General features: G+C 34.0%; 1 protein-coding gene across 1 annotated transcript; it reads left to right on the forward strand.

Annotated features, from left to right (window-relative positions):
- Positions 1-13,761: 13,761 nt before the first annotated feature.
- Positions 13,762-14,499, forward strand: LOC126841619 (golgin subfamily A member 6-like protein 22). The gene has a single exon (XM_050578200.1). It carries the CDS (start codon positions 13,762-13,764, stop codon positions 14,497-14,499), a length of 738 nt encoding a protein of 245 aa, XP_050434157.1.
- The last annotated feature ends 5,392 nt before the right edge of the window (positions 14,500-19,891 follow it).

Raw genomic sequence — 19,891 nt, forward strand, 5'->3', positions numbered from 1 at the left:
GTTTAATTTTTTTTTCTTTCGCGATTTTTTTATACTTATAGCCACTAAAACGTGATCGACCGTGCGGACCGTCAGTTTTATTAAAAAAATCACAAATCAAAATAAAAAAAAAATCAAATATTCATACAAATTAGGAGTGTGAACTTCATCTGCACTAAAAAAATTAACACCGAACACGTACGTTACTATAATACTATAGAACATGCCACATGAGCTCGTTCGCGATTGCATCGACTAATGATTGGGTTTTTATTAAATATTATATTTTGTGATATAGACACAGTGTCATTTCCCAGTATACACACTTATAGAAATAGGCATATTGTATAGACTTAAAAATAAAAACTGATTTCATGATTAGATACAGATAAACACACAATCGTCAACGGTCAACCCATGTTATATTTTTCTAATTTATTACCATTAACTTATTTTACGATCGTCGTATCCACTTGTCTGTTGTCAAATCGTATAAAAACAACATGACAACGGAAAATTTATAAATAGTGCAGCAATACTATAATAGGGCGATAGACTCTACGATTTTGAAATTGAAAATCACCTTAACAATAAATATTATCACAACCCCGTTAGTCTAAAAACATTTTATAAATAGTAGCATTTCTTTCAGTTCTAGTTATATATAGTAAAATATTGTAATATTAAAAATTATTTGCCACCCATTGAGAAATTGCCGCCCTAAGCACTAGCTTATAGTGTTTACTGGGAAATACGGCACTGCATGTACAATGCAGTTATTTAGGAAAAATAATTCCTATTGAACTAATATATTCTGACAACAGTATTTTATACGAATAAGTTTCTGATAGTATCAACTCCTTAGGACATCTTGAAAGTTTAATATCAAAGTTTCAAGAAAAATATATATGTAAAGGAGTTGATATAAAAGAATGAAATATTAATACTTAAAACACAAGTTACAAATATTGATACTTTAATAATAATTGACATAATAATTGTGGTTGGACCCTGGTGTTATTCACCAGAATCACTACTGTTGCGGGCCTAGTCTGGTCATGTGTCGTTCATGATGATGGTTGATGTTGATGTCCAATATGCTGTAAATAGATTTAGTTCGACATAAAATTAGAGAAAATAATAGAGACATTAAAGATTGACGAAGAATTATTTACAGTATACAAATATGTAAAGACGAGTTAGCCGAAAGAGTTAGAAATTAATATTAAATATTCTGTTAAACTAAGAAATATTAAGAATCCTCTTAAGTGGGCTGATTTCAAGGAGTTTTATTTAGGCAATAACTAAGAATAAATTGTTTTTTAAAAAATGTACACCATGTCAATTTATTGACAGATTTATTTGTAAAAGTATTATTATTGTTAGAATGAAATCCTTATTCAAAAACGTATCAAAATAAAATTGGTTTTAATATTTTTAAAATATGAAAAAAAAAATGATATACTTACTTATGTAAATGGGCCTAACACTCGAATAGTCCTGGCCGTGGCTCTCTGATATTAACACTTCGTTTCTGAAAATCAATTTTTTTTAAATCAGGCTCATATTTATTATAGTTTCCAGGAACTCTAGGGTGTAAGAACTAAGATCTGAGACACAAATGTTAAGAGGGGGATAGACAACTGTAAATAATAATATACAAATATAAATCATAATAATTGTGTTGGTTTTATGCAGACTTCCAAGCTTCTGTCAGACGAAAATATTTATAGTTTAATTGGTGGTAATTTTTTAAAAAAATGTACATGAGTTATCAGGTTTGATATAGAGCTGAAACAGTTAAATGGCTGCGGGGAAAAAAGATCAATGTCAATTATTGTTTATTCTGAGAAAATCATGTTTTTAACTTCAAAACGTAATACATTTTGCCTGTATGTCTAAATTTCCGGCGGTCGTTACTCTCGATTAATCTGTTTTTTTCCTTGATTCGAGCGCATGAAAAATACAATACGTCAATACAAATAATTTGATACCAAAATCTTATTTTCAAAAAAAAAAAATTGACATTGATCTGTTTTCCCCGCAGCCCCTTCAGTTTTCAAAATAATCAACAAATAATACAAAGGCATTTCTATAGAACAATTGTGAACTCGAATATTGCATTAGGAAAACTATATGAAATGCAGTTTAATGACGTTGTCGAGTTCATAGGGAAGTGTGACGATTTAGTAGTTGACTCTGAAGAAAAGGTATATTATTCTATTTACTAGTAAAAATACTTAATTATTTAATGAAGGTTGTATACTTAAATACAAAATGTATATTTTAGATATTTGATTTTATCATTGGTTGGGTAAGCGTTAACACGAATGAACGAAATCACTTGTTACTAGAATTAATGAAACACAAACGGTTGCATTTAATTTCAAAAGTGGAACTTCGTCAAATTTGTAATGAAACTTTAGTGGGAAAAAAACAATATTAATTTATTTTAATGATGTCACTCTAAAACTGTATGGTATTCACATGTAGGTAATACATTTTTTTATTTATATTTTGAATATGCCCAGCAGCGTACACCTCTAATTTGTTATACATAATACTAAATGTAATAGTTGAATTATTGTTGGACCGTTTGAACGAGTTGTTGTTTGGCTCTGCTCTACTAGTAAACCATATCTTATCAAATATAGCCGGCATACAGGGCCGTACTCACCTGGATACGATCTTTAAGATGAACTAAAAATGATCTGATAACGAGGTTTCTTGAAATACTCCTATTTATCCTTTTTTTGTTCACGCCATGGTTGCCATATAATTGTTGTCTGTCCGCTTCAATTGTCCTTTGTAAATTTCTCTTTTTATCTTTAATTTCTTTATGTAACCTTGAAATTTACAAATTTTATAACATTAAAATGATGCTATACTATATTCAGAATAAGAACAGGCTTCGGCGGCCGACCAGTTTTCGTCGGGCGGCGGTCAGGCACCGCCCATTTTACATTTCGTCTGTAGCCCCCACCGGCGGCAGTGTTCGTGCCGCCGAAGCCTGTTCTTATTCTGATTAGAGTATATGTTCTAACACATTTTATTTTTTTATATTGAAAAGTATATTTGCCAAATGTATTCAAATTGAGGGGAAGTAGTCATGTGACTAACAGTTCCCCCTCATTGGTTCTGTATATTTAATAGAATGTATTTAAATGTACATTTTTTGTAAATATAAAAATAAATTTGATAATTTTTAAAAAACGAAAATTTTTGAAGCTTTTGTGGATTTTGAACATTGTTTATCATTAATTAATTTTTAAGTCAAATTGCACCCCTGTCACCCCATCGAATATTATAGATTAAATACGACGTGACGGTACTTTTGTAGATGATTATATCAAATTTAGTTGTCCAACTATATTTATGTTCAGTAACCCACCAAATGAAATCCAATGAAAAATCTTTCATAGGTTTTGAAAATTGTTTGTCAATAATGAATTTATTATGAATTATGAAACCGCTGACAAAATGTCTAAAAAAACTTACCGCTCTAATTCCATTTCTGCCGTAGACGGCAAAGCGTCCTCTGCAGTCTGAAATATATAAAAAATTAAATAATTAGTGTAAACTTAATGTGTAATAATATACTATTTTAATTACTCTATTATAATTGTACAAATCAAATTGTTTTTTTAAATATTTTACTGCAAGTGTATAGGATCATGGTACATAAAATGTGCAACCCGGACCGCTCTTATTCTGAATAGAGTATTGAAATAGTAGAAAATATCGCAGACAAGTTGGGTATAAAATTGTCAGTAACTAAAGCTTTTCGTACGCTTTCAAACATTTTAAATAAACCAAAAAAAATCACAAGATGTCACGAGGGTGATCAATACCAAATTAACAATCCTGCGGGGTCACAACCAGCAGAGTCTACAAATGCGATCGATAAAAATCAAAATTATCTACTGGATGGCAAATATTACAAAATACTGTCGGTTGACGGATCAAAAATTACTGTTAACTGTCAAATTATTTTTATTATTTGTGTTAGATAGATGTACTATTATATAAACTTTGGAAAAATATGTTAAGTGTAATATTTGTTTGCGGTTTTAAAAGTAATTCATTTGTAGCAGTTATCAAATTTTAATATTTAATTCTCTGCTAAGTATATATCATAAAAGTATATAAGTATTTATATAAAATGTTCACTCATACATTTTCGTATAACATATTTTATGAAGGTTAAAATATAATTTATCTATTTTTCATCTAGATAAAATTGTATTTATCTTTTATCTTTTAGCTAGATAAATGTTAAATGAATAATTCAATATCTTATCTAGATGATATATTACTCAATTGTCCGTTATCTTATCTAGATAACTTTATAGTTTTTATAGAAAAAAAAATGACCGCAAGTCAATTATGTGTCGGCTGGACCCCTCTCTCGCAAAAAAACAGGTGCGCCGAATAGCCGACAAAACGGCCCGTGCCAAGCGAACCGAGCGTAAATGTAGCCGGCATACAGGGCCGTACTTACCTCAGGACCACTTTCCAGATCTTCTATAAAAATTTTTAAATCTTGACATTTGGACAAACACAATCTTAATTTTTTATTTCTGGCCCTTGTTAGTGGGCTATTTTCATGTACTGCTAAAAGTCTTATTTCTTCGTAATATTGTTGACATTTGGTTATGACATGTTGCTTTTCTTCTATTAGTATGTTTTTAATCCTTTAAATTTACAAATTTAAAAACATTAAAAAGATGTACAAACATAGGTTATTAGGAAATAGATAAGCATGCAAAACCAAATAGTTAATACTAATTTCATTTAGAACTATATTCAAGCTATATAAGGTTAGTAAGTACTTATGTTCTAACATATTTTATTTTCTTATTTTGAAAAGTATATTTTCCAAATAAATTCAAATTGAGGGAAAGTAGTCATGTGGCTAACAGTTCCCCCTCATTGGTTTTTTATACTTACTATATTGTATTTAAATGTACATTTTTTATAAATATAAAAATAAATTTGATAATTTTTTAAAAACGAAAATTTTTGAAGCTTTTGTGGATTTTGATTATTGTTTATCATTAAAGAATTTTTTTTAATTTTATATAAATAGTTATTTTTAAAGAACCTGAAATTATGAAACCACTGACAAAATGTCTAAAAAGACTTACTGCTCTAATTCCTCGGACGCTTCAGTGGCCGTGGCCAACCGGTCATTAAACGGCAAAGCGTCCCTTGCAGTCTGAAATATATAAAAAATTAAATAATTAGTGTAAACTTAATGTGTAATAGTATACTATTTTAATTACTCTATTATAATTGTACAAACCAAATTGTTTTTTTTAAAAATATTTTACTGGAAGTTTATAGGATCATGGTACGTAATATGTAAAAACAGATTGACAGGTAAGCCAACCTATAATGACCTCCACTCCCTTAATCAAGAGCTCGTGAGGCCCTTTTTTCCTCATGGCAGACAAGATGGAACGCGTCCCCCAATGGACGGTGGACCCACCGATTGATCACCGGTATTAAATCATGGCACGACAGAAAGCACGGTGAAATAAACTTCCACCTAACGATGAGGGCTGGGGGGGTTAAATGACTAACATCTGTGCCACCCCCCAGTCTTTGATATAATGTAAAAAAAAAAAAAGGTTAGGTTACGTTAGGAAATTAGCTTATAAGCATTTATGGATTGTAAAAAAAAGGGAAAAAAAATTTGGCCATAGTCAATTTTTTAGTATTTTAGACTTACCAAATCCGGCATTGGTCCACGTGGGACCTCTTCGACCTCCTCGTCTAATTGTCTCTCTTCTCCCTAAACGCAAAAAAGCTAATTAATACAATATTTAAATATATGTAAATAACAACTCGAGGTTTAATATTTCTCTACTCCAGTTTTGGCATATTTTTTTTTTTATTACAACTGTAATAGACTACCACAGCTTTTGGGGCGTACAATCGTTAGGTTAGGTTAGGTTAGGTTAGGTTAGCTTATAAGCATTTATGGATTGTAAAAAAAGGGGGAAATGTAAATAGACACTGTATCATTGCATTTGTTTATTAAAAGATGATAACATTATTTTCAGCTAATTCATAAAATAACAATGTTACTAACAAGAAGAAGAAGAGACTTACCTTATATTCAGAAGACTGTTCCAAACTTTCTACAGAAGCTTCAGCGTAATGTGTGTTTGGTAAGGTTGCCTTAGCGTTTTGGTTATCATCCTAGGTTAACATAAATAATAACACATGTATAATTAGTTGAAAAAATATAATAAAATTGTAAGCTCAATAAGTCGCGAAGCGACCGAACAAACCTTTTAGAAAACACGACAAGATATGTACTATATACAATATTATAACACTGTGTAATAGTAAGTCTAGAGGCAGGAAGTGAGTTCTTGTAGTAAATATACACACATACACACCCCGATTAAGAGACTAATTTATAAATATTTAAAATAGCCATTCACCGCCACTTCCCCCTTGTTTTTCTTCTATTACAAATCTATTCCAAGAATTTTCCAAAATCATTGTGGACAGAGGCAGTTAACTTAGCAATGTTTGTGTTAAAACGCACAGGTAATTCGGGTCAAGTAAGCAAATCTCCTTATGAATTATGGTTCGAAAAATCATGTAAAATAGACAAGTACATAGAAGGTAAAATATACAAATCCTATACATAAACCTAGTTTGCTAACTATCAAATAACAAAACAAAGTAGCTCATATTGTACCGTTATTCCACTTCTAGTCCTATATTACTTCACGGTAATTATATTGATCAGTGTACCAGAAAAGTTTAGGATGTAAAAAAAATATATATAGAAATAATTTAAGTAAAATTGTATGTTGTAATTATTATGATTACTTTCTGGACGTGGTTTACGGCCGTTTACCTTGGCTGACTAAGTATAAAGAAGAAAATTAACTATCAATATTAATGTTCTTATATTCTAAGAACATCCCTGTTCGCATACATAAGTTTATGAGGAAAATATACAAGTAATCGACTCCTATCAGTATAATGTGTTATTTAATTAGAAATATTGAAGTCGTAAGTATAGGTAGTACCTATAATAAAATACGTTTAGAGTTTTTTGTTACTTCTGCTAATAAAATAAAATGTAATAAACTCTTCATATTTACTTTTTGGAATTCCTATTTAAAATTAAACATAATATTTGTACTATTGTTTTATTATACCAAATAGTAGATACATTTTTTGTAATTAGATCCGAAAAATAAATCTTTAATAATATGGTCTTATCTATAATTAACTCACTTATCTCTTATCAGCGATTGTAAACTGCGCCCAAGGCACAGGTAAACACAAAATCATACAATATGTAAACTGCGACCGAGTTTTTATCAAGTGTAAAAAGGTTACATGTAAACTGCGCCCGAGTTCTTATCGAGTGAAGTTAAGGTTCATTTATACTATTTAATTTAATGTAGGTATGTTTCTATTAAAATTGCTTTTAACTTTTCTAAAAACATAAAAATATTTGGATGAGTTGTTTAAAAACTAGAACTAAAATGGGTATGGAATGACTCGCATGCATTGATGGTTAAAAATGGCTCTTCTGATGCTTGAGCCATATTTCAGGTGGATACTGACTTCTTCACACTATAATAATCTACTAAATAATTCGCAAACGTGTCACTCTTTCGTCGTCGGGCTTAGATATCATTAAATAATTTATAAAATACTCAGATACACTGTTATGAACCCCTGAAATATTTAGTATTAATTAGAGTAGTGTATAAGTTATATTAATATTTCGCAATTGGAGCAACAGAGTATCATGCGTAGACGCGGTCGGCCTAAAAGAATGTGTCTATTATTTTAAAACCGGGGAAAATCTATAGTATCTAATTACAGACCAAAAGCAAAACTCGCTCCAATTCCTAAGCTTTTAGAAAAACTCATAATGTCCACTCTCGCACAGACATTTAAAAATACCTTAGACTCCAATCGACATGGTTTTTTATCTGGCAGGTCGACCGACACTAATTAGATTTGTTTTCTATCTAACTTAATAAAATCTACGGAAATTGGCCTTCAAGTAGACGTTATATATATATATACTGATTTTAGTAAGGCGTTCGACTCTGTTAACCATTCAATCCTTATTTCTAAACTTAAATCCATAGGCATCTCTGATCCTCTTCGATCCTGGTTTAGCTCTTACCTGTCAAACAGATGTCAACAAGTTAAAGTAAATGACCATCTATCCTCACGTTTTCCTACTACCTCTGGAGTTCCCCAAGGCGGTCACATTTCTCCTCTCCTATTCCTTATTTTTATTATGGACATTGTTATACACAATTAGATTAATATAAATAATAATATTCGCTGATGTTTGTTATGAAACCCAAATTACACGAATGACAAGTTGTGCCGGTGTAGCACTCGCGTATGGTAGACAATTGCACCATATGTTGCATGGAGTTTGTTTGGTCAACACTGGGCGTGTCTGAATAATTAGAAGCAGGAGATAACTCATTTTCTTTTTGGCCGTGTGGCCATATCTGATCATTGTGCCTTAGTCAGAACCATCATTTAAAACTACTTTATGAGTATTATGACTAATATTATCAGTAATTGTACCCTTCGGCCAATTTTCACCTGTTTTTCTGTAATCTTTAACTAACACACCATCCCCCTTATCTAAATTTAAGTCTCTTTTACCCCCGTTTTTTATTTGTGTTACTTGATTATTAATAACTACTTCGTTGGTGTTTGGTATTAATAAATCAAATAGTGTTTGTGTCGAATGACCCAACATGAGTTGAGCGGGAGATTCGTGTGTTGTCGGGTGAGAAGGGACTCCTGTTAAATGCCTAATACCTAGTTTTTTACAGGCGTGAAAAGGCGTGCATTCGGGCTTTACTTCAACGTCGGACTTGTTTCATGCTATAAAGAAGATGGCCGTCATATGTCTGATGTAATTTTTAAAAAATGAAATGGCACTCATTTACATATCATAAAATATTAATAAAATGTTTGTACATCTAAAATATACTGAGTTATGTCTATCTATTTTTGACCCTATTCGTTGGCAGCGGGGGCACGCTGCACCTTAACTATCGATTCATTGTTTTTCACAAACGCGTCGTACGCAAACACACGGTGAACGACACTCCACTGCGCTATAGTGATAACTAAATGGCATTATCTGACGGATCGAATGAGCTTATCTAGACCTGCCTACTCCCATTCAATGTTGAGAAAAACCCATCTATTTTTGTCCCTATTTCCGTGGCCCACCCTGTATTATATTGTATTAAACTTATATATATACATTATAATAATAATGTACGATTGTGTTAAATGAAAGCGACATCCATGTATGTTTATCCGAGGCCAAATAGCGAGCGAGTGCTAAAACACTCGGATATCTGCCGTCCTCATTATCAATGCTAATTCCACATGCTGACAAGAAACCTCGTCATGGCAATTTATGCAATTTGGTAAAAGTGGTAGAAACCCTAAAATGTTAATATTCCCGTGATTTTATTGATTCGGACGCTGTTTGCATTTCATACCGATGACGAGAAGCTGGGCGCAGCTTACATGTAGGTACTAACCTTTTTCCACTTGATAAAAACTCGGGCGCAGTTTACACATACGTTTTTTAAACCAAATTATAAACGGGGCGCGGTTTACGTATGCCCAAAAACTCAATAGATAATCGTTTTCTTGCACCCGGCCTTAAAGGTGCGCGTCCACAAGTCCGCATCGGACGGATTTTAGTGTGCTATAGCCAATACTGGAAAAATTGTACATCCGGTTGAAACGACCCGTCCGATGCGGACATATGGACGCTTACCTTAACACGTAAAGATTGTCAGCTGGCCCTGGACAAGCGGAGTTGTGTGTGCGACCGTTTCCCTAAGTGTGACAATGAAATATTTTTGAAATTCATACGTACGGATTGTAACCACCGAGAGCAGCAATAGTCAACCAGGTAGGCACAACCGAACCCCGCCACAAATCCGCCGGCCGCATACAATTTAAGTGACATCATGTTTCACAAAATCGAGTATGTTGCTGAGACGTGATGACGAATAACGAAAAACTGAATACTGTTATAAAGAATAACGAAAAACTGAATACTGTTATAAGAATAACGTAAAACTGAATTCTGTTATATAATAATAAATAACAACCAATAATACCTAACAATGATTTAAAAAGCCATTATTATTATTTATTCTATTCGGATAGCTTTTAATCAGCTGTTAAAATTCCGAGCTTTTTAAAAACCCAAAAATGTTTTTTTTTAATACATTTCATAACCAATACTCTTTAATGTCTATACAAATGACCAGGCCATTATGGGAACTACTCGTCGTTTCCTGTATGCCGACGATTTAGCGATAACTGCGCAGGGGAAAACTTTCAGTGAAGTGGAACACACACTCGCACATGCGCTGGAGAAATTGGACAGATTGTATACACAGAACTCACTAAAACCCAACCGAGCAAATAAGCAAATAAGTGTATTCCAGCACAACCAAAATAGGTTATTTTTTGTTCGCGGCTTTTGGCGATTTAAATAAAAATTGTAACATTTGAATTTAAAAAACTAGTAAACGAGTAAAACAACATTTTTTTTTACTATGTATAGTCAAATATGTCAGTAATATGTCATAAGTGTAATTAATCATTAACGTGTATTAATAGTCCTACAACTTTACAGGTTGAATTCTAAAATAGTGCAATTATACAAAACAAATGTGTGATTCAATCATCTGTACGAGAAGTATAATAAATGATGTAAAACATAAAAATAAATAACATTTATATTCGCAATTTGAAGAAAATCCAAATTTGCCTTTTTCCAAAGACAAAAATCCTATTTATTCGAGTCGTGTTCGGAATAGTAAAAGCAGCTAAAGTGTCTACATCCAGCCGTGTACCGGATAATAAATCCTTTTGGGGTTCTCTAATGGGATTTGTCGGGCAGCACGGGTTAGGAATTTTTTACAACAGTAATTAGGGTCGACGACGTGCCTGCTAAATCAATATTCGAAAATGTTTTCATATTATATAGTCATAATTCATATATCTATTTGAATAGGTATCGTTTGGTATGAACGACCAAAGCAAATTAGACAACGAATCAATACTGGACAATACTGCATTCCAACCCATATAACGGACATTTTTCAATTCAGTTTTTTTTAAAAATATTATACCTAAAATATTGTCATTTTGTACGTGGAAGCAAATGAGCTGGAGAGAGAGAGAGAGAGGAGGGATAAACAGGGATATTCATAGCAACGTAAAAAAAGGAAACGATCCGGAAAATATTAAACCGGAATGGGGCGAGACCATAAAATAAAGGTCTACAAAAGTTAGATAAGGGCAGATCATGACCGAGTCGTGCATTCGGAATACATTATATTGTTTGTTTAATCTCTCGAATATAGAGTGCACTCTTATCTTGTCAGTGTTTTAAATATGTTATATTTTGTTAGTTTGTCCTATCTCATAATATTCTAGTTTAAAGCCACCTTGACCGAATTCTCTGACCTAAAGACGGCGTACCCGCGACATTTATGCATTTACTTGAAAATGAATAAGAAAAAGTTCAATTTTGTCAAATTATTTTTGTTATATTACTTGTCCACCCTCTGATTGGAATTCGTTTTATTAGTTACCACGTTCAATCGTTCTGACTGCATTTTTTTTTTTTTTCAATGGAGTTTTTTTTTTTGACATGGACATGTCTTATGGCAGGGGTCGTTCACAGTGCTGACGTCATTAAGCATATATATATATATATATATATTTCTACTGCCCGTGTGTAAGTATGCAAACTCCTCTCGATTAATGACTTCAATATTTTTTTAAAATTTTTTTATGTCAACTTTTTTTGAGTGAAGTTAAACGGTTCCACGTTAAATACCCAAACAATTACCCATTAAAGTGAATATGTCTTAGTGGCGTAACGGTTAACACTTTGAACTAATAATCAAGAGGTTTCGGGTTCGAATCGAGTCAGGCAAAACTACCTATTTTGTATTTTTTTTATTTTTTAATTTATATTTCAACGGTTAGAAACATTTGAAGCCTCAAAAAAAATCAATTTAACTTGACCTATCGGCTTCTAGACAAAAAAAAAATCTATTATCGTCAGCGGATTTATATTACACAATTTTTTCTTTCTCTTTAGAAGAATAACTACAGTGATCCGATCAGCCTAATACGCCGGCAAAGATAACAGATATGGACATAGGTTTTAAGTACTCATGAGCTCGACAAAACAAAAAAAACTCCCCGTCGACCGGCACCCCGTACCGGTAAAAGGGCGTTTAACGACACCAAAGCACTGTGTACTATTATATAAAGCCGTGACAAGACGTGACAGCGTTTCTCGGTGATGTCAAAAAAAAAAAATGAGTTGGCCGTCGAAACGACTTTGCCCTAAAAAAAAAACGTCACAAAAAACCCGTACCTATCGTCGCTCAAAATCCAAAAAACCTTCAAGTACTTAAGGGCAAAGACTACGACGGTTTTATGTTGTAAGACTTAGTGGTGATAGGGTTTTTCATTTTTTTTTTTTGAGAAAACATGTACGGTAATGGTCGATTGTACCCCATATGTTACGGCCCCACTAACAATAAACGCGATTTTTCGCCATTACCCTTTGTCTTAGGGTCACCAGCCCTTTACATTAAGGTTCTGGCGCGATTCAGACAGGTCGCCGACGTCAAAATGGCATAAAAATCCACTCCTTGACCGAAAACCCGCCAAAACCAAAAAACTTACCCGGCCGCCGGCGGCCGTTGCTATGCAAAATAACAAAGCCTGAAAATTACTAATTTTCAAATGAAAATGGGAGTTTTCCCGGATTTCTCAGCCGCTAGGGCGTATAGAAGGCCGCTCGATCCCTCGTTAGATCCACGAGATCACGGTCTGTCCGACGATGCCAGGCGCGCGAAGAAACAGCGGTTGTTAGCGCCGCGATTTGCCACTAAACCTACTGCGCTTAACCACGACGTACCCTGCTAGTTTCGCGTCTTCCGCCGGTCTCAGGGCCTCGGCCTGATGTTGCTTAATGTTGCCTACAAAATGTTGTCTTACTGGCCCCACTCGACGGTGTCGAGCCACGGACAAAGGAAAGATCTCAGGGGACGACAAATGCATGTATATGCTAGTCGAAGGGTTTGATATAATATGTGCTACAGCTTGTGTCTACGGTATGTGTCTATTTTTCCAATCGTAAATCCATCGGTTCAGCACTAATTACTCGGTCGACAGCAATATGCACCTGTGTAGGTAATAACAGCTGTTGTTAGGCTTTTAGTTATTAGGCTTTTGTGCTGGCCGATTTCAGTATTAATATTACTCGTTAGCGACCTCGAGTAAACAACCAATGTTTCACCAGACGTCGAACAGACACGCAACGCGAAACATATTTTTTTGTTGTTACGAGTCATTCCAAGTCATTCCAAGTCATTTCAAGTCATTCCAAGTCATTCCAAGTCATTCCAAGTTCTACCGAAGTCTTTAAAGGATGTATGAATACATTGCGGCGGCATTAGCGGGCGGCGTCGTGACCGGCGCTGGTTTTCTCTATTACAATGTAAGTATCGACAGTCCAGTAAACCTACCCTAATGCCTCGGTGCTTCTTAAATAATAATAATAATAATTATAACTATAAACAGAGGAAATGCGCCGCAAAGTACGCCGCGGAGTATGAGAGATTGCGTCGTGAGCACGCAAGAGAAATCGACAACTTAAACAACGAATGGGCGCGAGTGCTTTCAAATAGCAATGACGCAATGAGAAAGCTGCATGAAGAAAAAGATAAGCTACAGTCAAGTTACAATGATGTAGTAAACAAAATGCGAATGCTGCAGCATGAAAACGAAAAGCTCGAATCGATACGTCAAAACCTGCAGGAAAAAAAAGATAATCTAGAATCAAGTTATGACGACGTAGTAAACCAAATTAAAATGCTACTGGCGGAAAAAGAAAAGCTAGAATCGATGTGTCAAAAGCTACAAGCGGAAAAAGAAAAGCTAGAATCGATGTGTCAAAAGCTGCAGGGAGAAAATGATAAGCTAGAATCAAATAACGCAGACATACTAAACCAAATTCAAAAGCTGCGGGGCGAAAAAGAATTGCTAGAATCGATATTTCAAAAGCTGCAGGGAGAAAAAGAAATGTTAGAATCGATATGGCAAAAGCTGCAGGGAGCAAATGAAAAGCTACAATCCAACTACGACGAAATATTAAACAAATTGGAAAAGCTGCAGGAAGAAAAAGAGAATCTTGAGTCAAAGTACAACGACATAGTAAACAAATATCAAGTACTGCAGAAAGAAATGAAAAAACAAGAATCGGCACACTTTGGCGAGATGGAGATAAAGACAGACGAGCTAAACTATTTTAAGTACAAATTAAGGAAAAAAACCCAACGCTTAAACTGCACCCAAAAGGCATTGTACCAGCTCGAAAATGGTCCCCCCCGCCGCCGCCCTAGGAACGTGCAGATGGCCAATAAGGGCGGTAAGTGAAAATACAAATAATAGCAGTTTTTTTTTTTCTTAGGGACTATAACACACGCCTCGCTATTAATCTAATTACTACCCCTTGATGATTTCAGTGAGCGTTCAGTTATGTAATCATGAACCAAGCAGCAATTGACAACCGGCTGTTCGCACTCGGTTGCTCGCACTCGGACGAGCACACTGCTTTTGGGCGTCGACGATGTCAACCTTTAAGTTATCCATAGTATTAATATGTTTGTGACGATTTTAACGAAATTCTTGATCTGTTTGAAAGGCCGGTTGCTTATGAAATATGACACGGTTCAAACGTCGGCCGCGGCTTCGCACGGTGGCACGCGGATGCGACAGGTGGATTTTCAACGACTCTGCCCCCGCACGGATCCGGCTGAGCTTGAGCACGACGGCTTGGGTCGTGTCGACTTTGAGGGCATCCGGCGATTGCGGCGACATAGACCTGCGCATCTCCGGAAAACGTCTGGCTGGGCCGATTAACGTGACCTCTGCGAGAGATAAACACGTGCCCTCGAGCCGTTCGTGCGGAACGTCCGTCGTGGCGCCGTCATGCTGGAACCAAACGTCGTCCGCGTCCGCGTGGTTGATGAGAAAAAACTGGTTATCAATGGTCTCGACAATAGAGTGCGTAACTGATGATAAACGATTTTTTTTTCAGCCGTACGGTCGTAGACTACGTGTGGTTTCGGCGGACGCCACGGCGGAAGTTCCCGGAGTTGCGGGTGTATGCTGCCAGACATCACCGATGACCTCGCAGTCAACCCGGCCCGTGCCACCGCTCGTACAGCCGGATCTATGCGGCAGACTCGTGGAAATCCGCCCCAGCGGCGGCGGACGTTTCAACGATGACATATTTGAAGAAAAAAAACGGCCACAAGAATTTCGTTAAGATTGTGTTTTTTATTTATTCAATGTACAGCTTATAAAAATGTAAAAATATTCTACAAATACCAATGTAAAAATGTGTTAAATAAACCATCTATAACTGTATATACTTGTTATTATTGAGAAGTTCTTGCACGGGGCCTACCGTACATTATAATTTATGAGTATTATTGTACAAAAAAAAAAATATGCCTAATTATTACTGCATAGCAATTAATAGGAGGTAAAATGTTAGCTCGACGGTCGAATATGACTATTTATTATTGAAGATTTCAGTTTACATAACATGATAGATAATAAGATTAATTAATATCATAGTTAATGTGTAGGTAGATATTATATATTGTATTAATGTATTAGTTATCAATAGAGACAAGGGCACGAGACTTGCTATGTTTATGTTTCAATCGCTTATAAAATGTAACTACATATAGAACCAAAGGTTAGAGACATGACAAATTTAATCAACACAAACAAAGTTATTGACACATTTGCAGAACAAGCAAAGGATAATAATATAACTCTTGTAGAGGTGTATTGTTTTTTTATCACAGCATCTTGATCCAAGTTCTCTATATTAAGTGTATTATTTTACCCTTTGAACAATAGACCTCTGGTTCCTCTAACGGATTTATTTATCGACCGTTTACCTTTTTGTGGTTAACTCGGAGGGGTGCAAAGAAGAAGACATATTTTGTTCAATATATTATCCGATAGGTATCTTTTACGGTTAGAGAAAACTTCTGCTGGATTTTTATTCTACCTGCCAATATATTATAATGACAAATAAACGGCAAAGCGGTTTAAACGGTAGTGACAAACAGATAATATATAAAATTTAGATTTTTATTTCAATCAGACTAGACACAACTTTGCCTATAAGGTACTATGGTTTAGTCTGTGTTAAGAAAAAAAAAAACTAATAAATATTGACAAAAAAATTGCCCAATTTTGTTGAAATCTGCACGTGGGTATAAGTTACGTTTTTTTTAAACTAATTTAAACCTAATTCAATTCGATAAATGAACTGAGATTATTATTTTTTTTTTACCACGTTTATTCCAAAAATCAACATTTACAAAAAAAAACTATACAAAAACTACTGTTTTTAAATCCTAAAAAAAACATTGCTAACAAACAAATGGCTAACGCGAAATGTCGACTTGAAAAGTCAAATTTGTTTAGTTTTGCCTTTTTGTTAATAGCTAACTGCTAATTGATAATAATTATTAGCACCTACCTAATACCACGATGGGACATTTTTTTTTTTTTTTGAAATTCAATTATTTAAAAGAAAAAAAATTACATATCCATATAAATACAAGATGTATCGTTGAAAAAAATATATACACCAAAAATTCTATATTGTACTCGTCCATTATAGAATATAACATGCCCATTTACCTATAAATATATATATATATATATATATATATATATATAAGATTATATACCCATTAGGACCCGTTAAGTCGTAATCCGGCTAATGTCGACGGCCGTGGAGTGGCAATTTTCAATATTTTATCCCTTGTTGGAACTTTGCCCAGTGTCTCTTGAACCCTCATTAAACCGATGTAGCAGTTCCCGAGGGAATATCCAGGCTAGTCATCGTTTGTCTACCGACCAATGCAATTAGAAAGTCTGCGAGTCTACGGTTCAAAATCCTACCTGAAAGGTATTACATTGAGTGAACATTTAAAAATTTTACCCCTTCCCATTAAAAAAACCAAGAAAAAACACCAAAATACAAATGTAAAACTGTGCACATTATTCAAATTAAAATCAACAGGTATCCTAAAAATATATTCATTTTGAATAAAATAATTACTCAATGATTAAGCAATACTTAATGATTTTTCCAACGTTTTTGTTTCGTTGAAAATGACTGTTTGCGCCGGGGGCAGATAAAAATAAGCCGCTTTACCCGATAGCTTGGCTGACCGACCCAAATGGTCAGCTGCGTGCGTGTAGTGTTGTGAATAGCTCTACTGGGACTGGGAGGTATCGCCTACGCAGAAACCAGAGAGCTATGAGGTGAGCTTTGTGTGAGTGTGTATATATGAGGGTGTGTAGGAAAACTTAAAACTAAGACAAAAAAGAAAAATGCCGGTTCAAATAATAATTAATAATAATATTTTCAATAACTCACTAAATGTATAGTTGCTTCCTTGGCACAAATAATATATCAACAATGAAAATAATTAATTGATAAAAAATATAAAAATTGGTAATAAAAAAACTAATTATTAACTGCCCCTATGGCACAAGATAATATAATAAAATATAATTCAACAAAAAAAGATAATAAATAATTCAATAATAAACAAAATGACTAAAAAAAAATATTGTAAAATAGGAACTTTTAATGTGAGCAAACTATAATTAACGCCTTTGGTGGTATAAATAAGACGTGACCCATTTAGTGTCGCTTTATTTGAACTTATACAAACAGCCGCGTCTCTATTGTAAGTATTTTGGCTCAATATATAAATATATGTATTTATATGTTTTGTCTTTGTTCAAATAGCATACTACAATTATTATTATATTTTATTGCAGTGTATTTATTTCCTATACAGTAAACGAGTTATTAAACGACGTCTCGTTATTACTTGTAAATAAAATATTATGTGTATACGATATTGTTTTCCGTTGGTCGCAAAAAATATAACCTTCGACAGCGGTAAAAATAAAATTTGTTAAAAAAAACTTTCCGGCCAAAACAATATTATTAACTCTCCCCCTTCACCCCTGCCCCACTGGAACTCAAGTCGTGTAAACTTTACTCGCTCACAGTGTGTATACACGCTTTTCAATAGCAATATTCTATTTTTATTTTTTCTAGTGCTTCCGCGTTCAAGTATAATACCGCCGCCGGACGAGGGAAAAAAAGTTTCTTTTTACGTTGTATTATATTTATCAATTCTCAACGTCCATTTCTTCGAGACCAGAAAACCGTCTATGTCTACTGAACATATCGTTAACAGCTGTGGGGTTTGTACGTTTCATTTTTTTTTCACATTATAATAATATTTTCCGGTGGCGGAAGTTGTTATGATAATATTACAATTACAACATGACTTCTGTTGATTTTATATATTTATCTATAGAACTTATAGTAATGCCATTAGGTTAGGTTACGAATGGAATGGTGAGAGAGGATTTTGGTAATTCCTGAATAACTGATAAGAAATTATTGATAACAATTAAACTATATCGCTCACCAGTGATAAGATATTATGCAAAACGCCGGCAATTCAAGACGGTATTCTTTTATTAAATTCCATACGGTAGATTCTGGCGCGAAACTGAACGAGTCTTACCGGTTACCGGGTATTAAATTATGTACCTATACGGTTACCACTCTGGGTACTGTATAAAACCGCTACAGTACCGTGTAGAAGTCTGGTTTCAAATGAGAAATATTTGTAGGACGAGTACCCGTTAAGAAGTCTCAAAAAAAGCGTTCTATAATAACTTCTCAAGACTATAATTTCATTGTACCAAACGATAGAAACGATACTCCAATTCTGTTTATCGAAGCGTGAATCTTTAGATTAAAGGCAACTCGTATGCCCTTTATTCGGTACATCACATCTTATATATTAGGTATATTAAAATCTAGCTATATGTCATTAAAACAAAATCGAATGCGAAATCGAAATTAGTTTATCGCAAATCTATATGAAACTGCGAACCGTAACAAGTCTGTTGACACGTAAATTTGTATTTAAGTTCCTACCTATGTTAATTAAATATTATAATTTAAATATACTTTGCAACCTCCAAAATTCGGTCCAACTTACGCCGCTGTATGTTATAGTTATTTATTGGCTTTGTGGCGTTAAACTATTGTACCCGTTAAGAAGTCTCAAACATGATTAAGACTATTATGCTATAGTTATTTATTGGCTTTTTCACACCAAACTATTATAACCCGTTTAGAAGTCTCGAAAAAAATGAAAAAATAAATGTAAAAAAATGCAAAAAAAAAAATTCTCCTTCGGTTCTGTACCGCGCAACGTAGGCACTCTGATGGCTTCACTCGTCCGACCGAATGACCGAAGGTTATTTGAAATTTGTTGATTTTATGTTATTTAAACACATTATTGTATATTACTAACACGTATTTATTTATTTAAAATATTTTGTTTGTAACCATGGTAACCACGGCCATCCTTGGTTGAAGGGTTGGAATTTTCGAAAAGTACTGTGCCAGTTAAGAGACAGAAAATCATAGCTGATTATAAGACATAATGACGATCGACAATGTCTTTGCTCCAAGGGAAAGATTGAATATGTTCCTATTGCATAATGCATATTTTAGAGACAAATTTTTTTCGATTATTCAACAATTTACGTTTAAAGTAGAAAACTTCTCGCTAATCTGACTGATACTCGATTTGTGACATAAATTATTTGCACATTATACTCTTTCCAGTAACGGTCGTAAATGCCTAGCTATTGATATTCCAATGTAAAACCTCAATCTACCTCAGTT

Source organism: Adelges cooleyi, unplaced genomic scaffold, assembly GCF_023614345.1.
Source record: "Adelges cooleyi isolate 19-005CV unplaced genomic scaffold, UGA_ACOO_1.1 ACOO_flye_CR_arks_rails_tigmint_CR_PRNA_399, whole genome shotgun sequence".
NCBI lineage: Eukaryota > Metazoa > Arthropoda > Insecta > Hemiptera > Adelgidae > Adelges > Adelges cooleyi.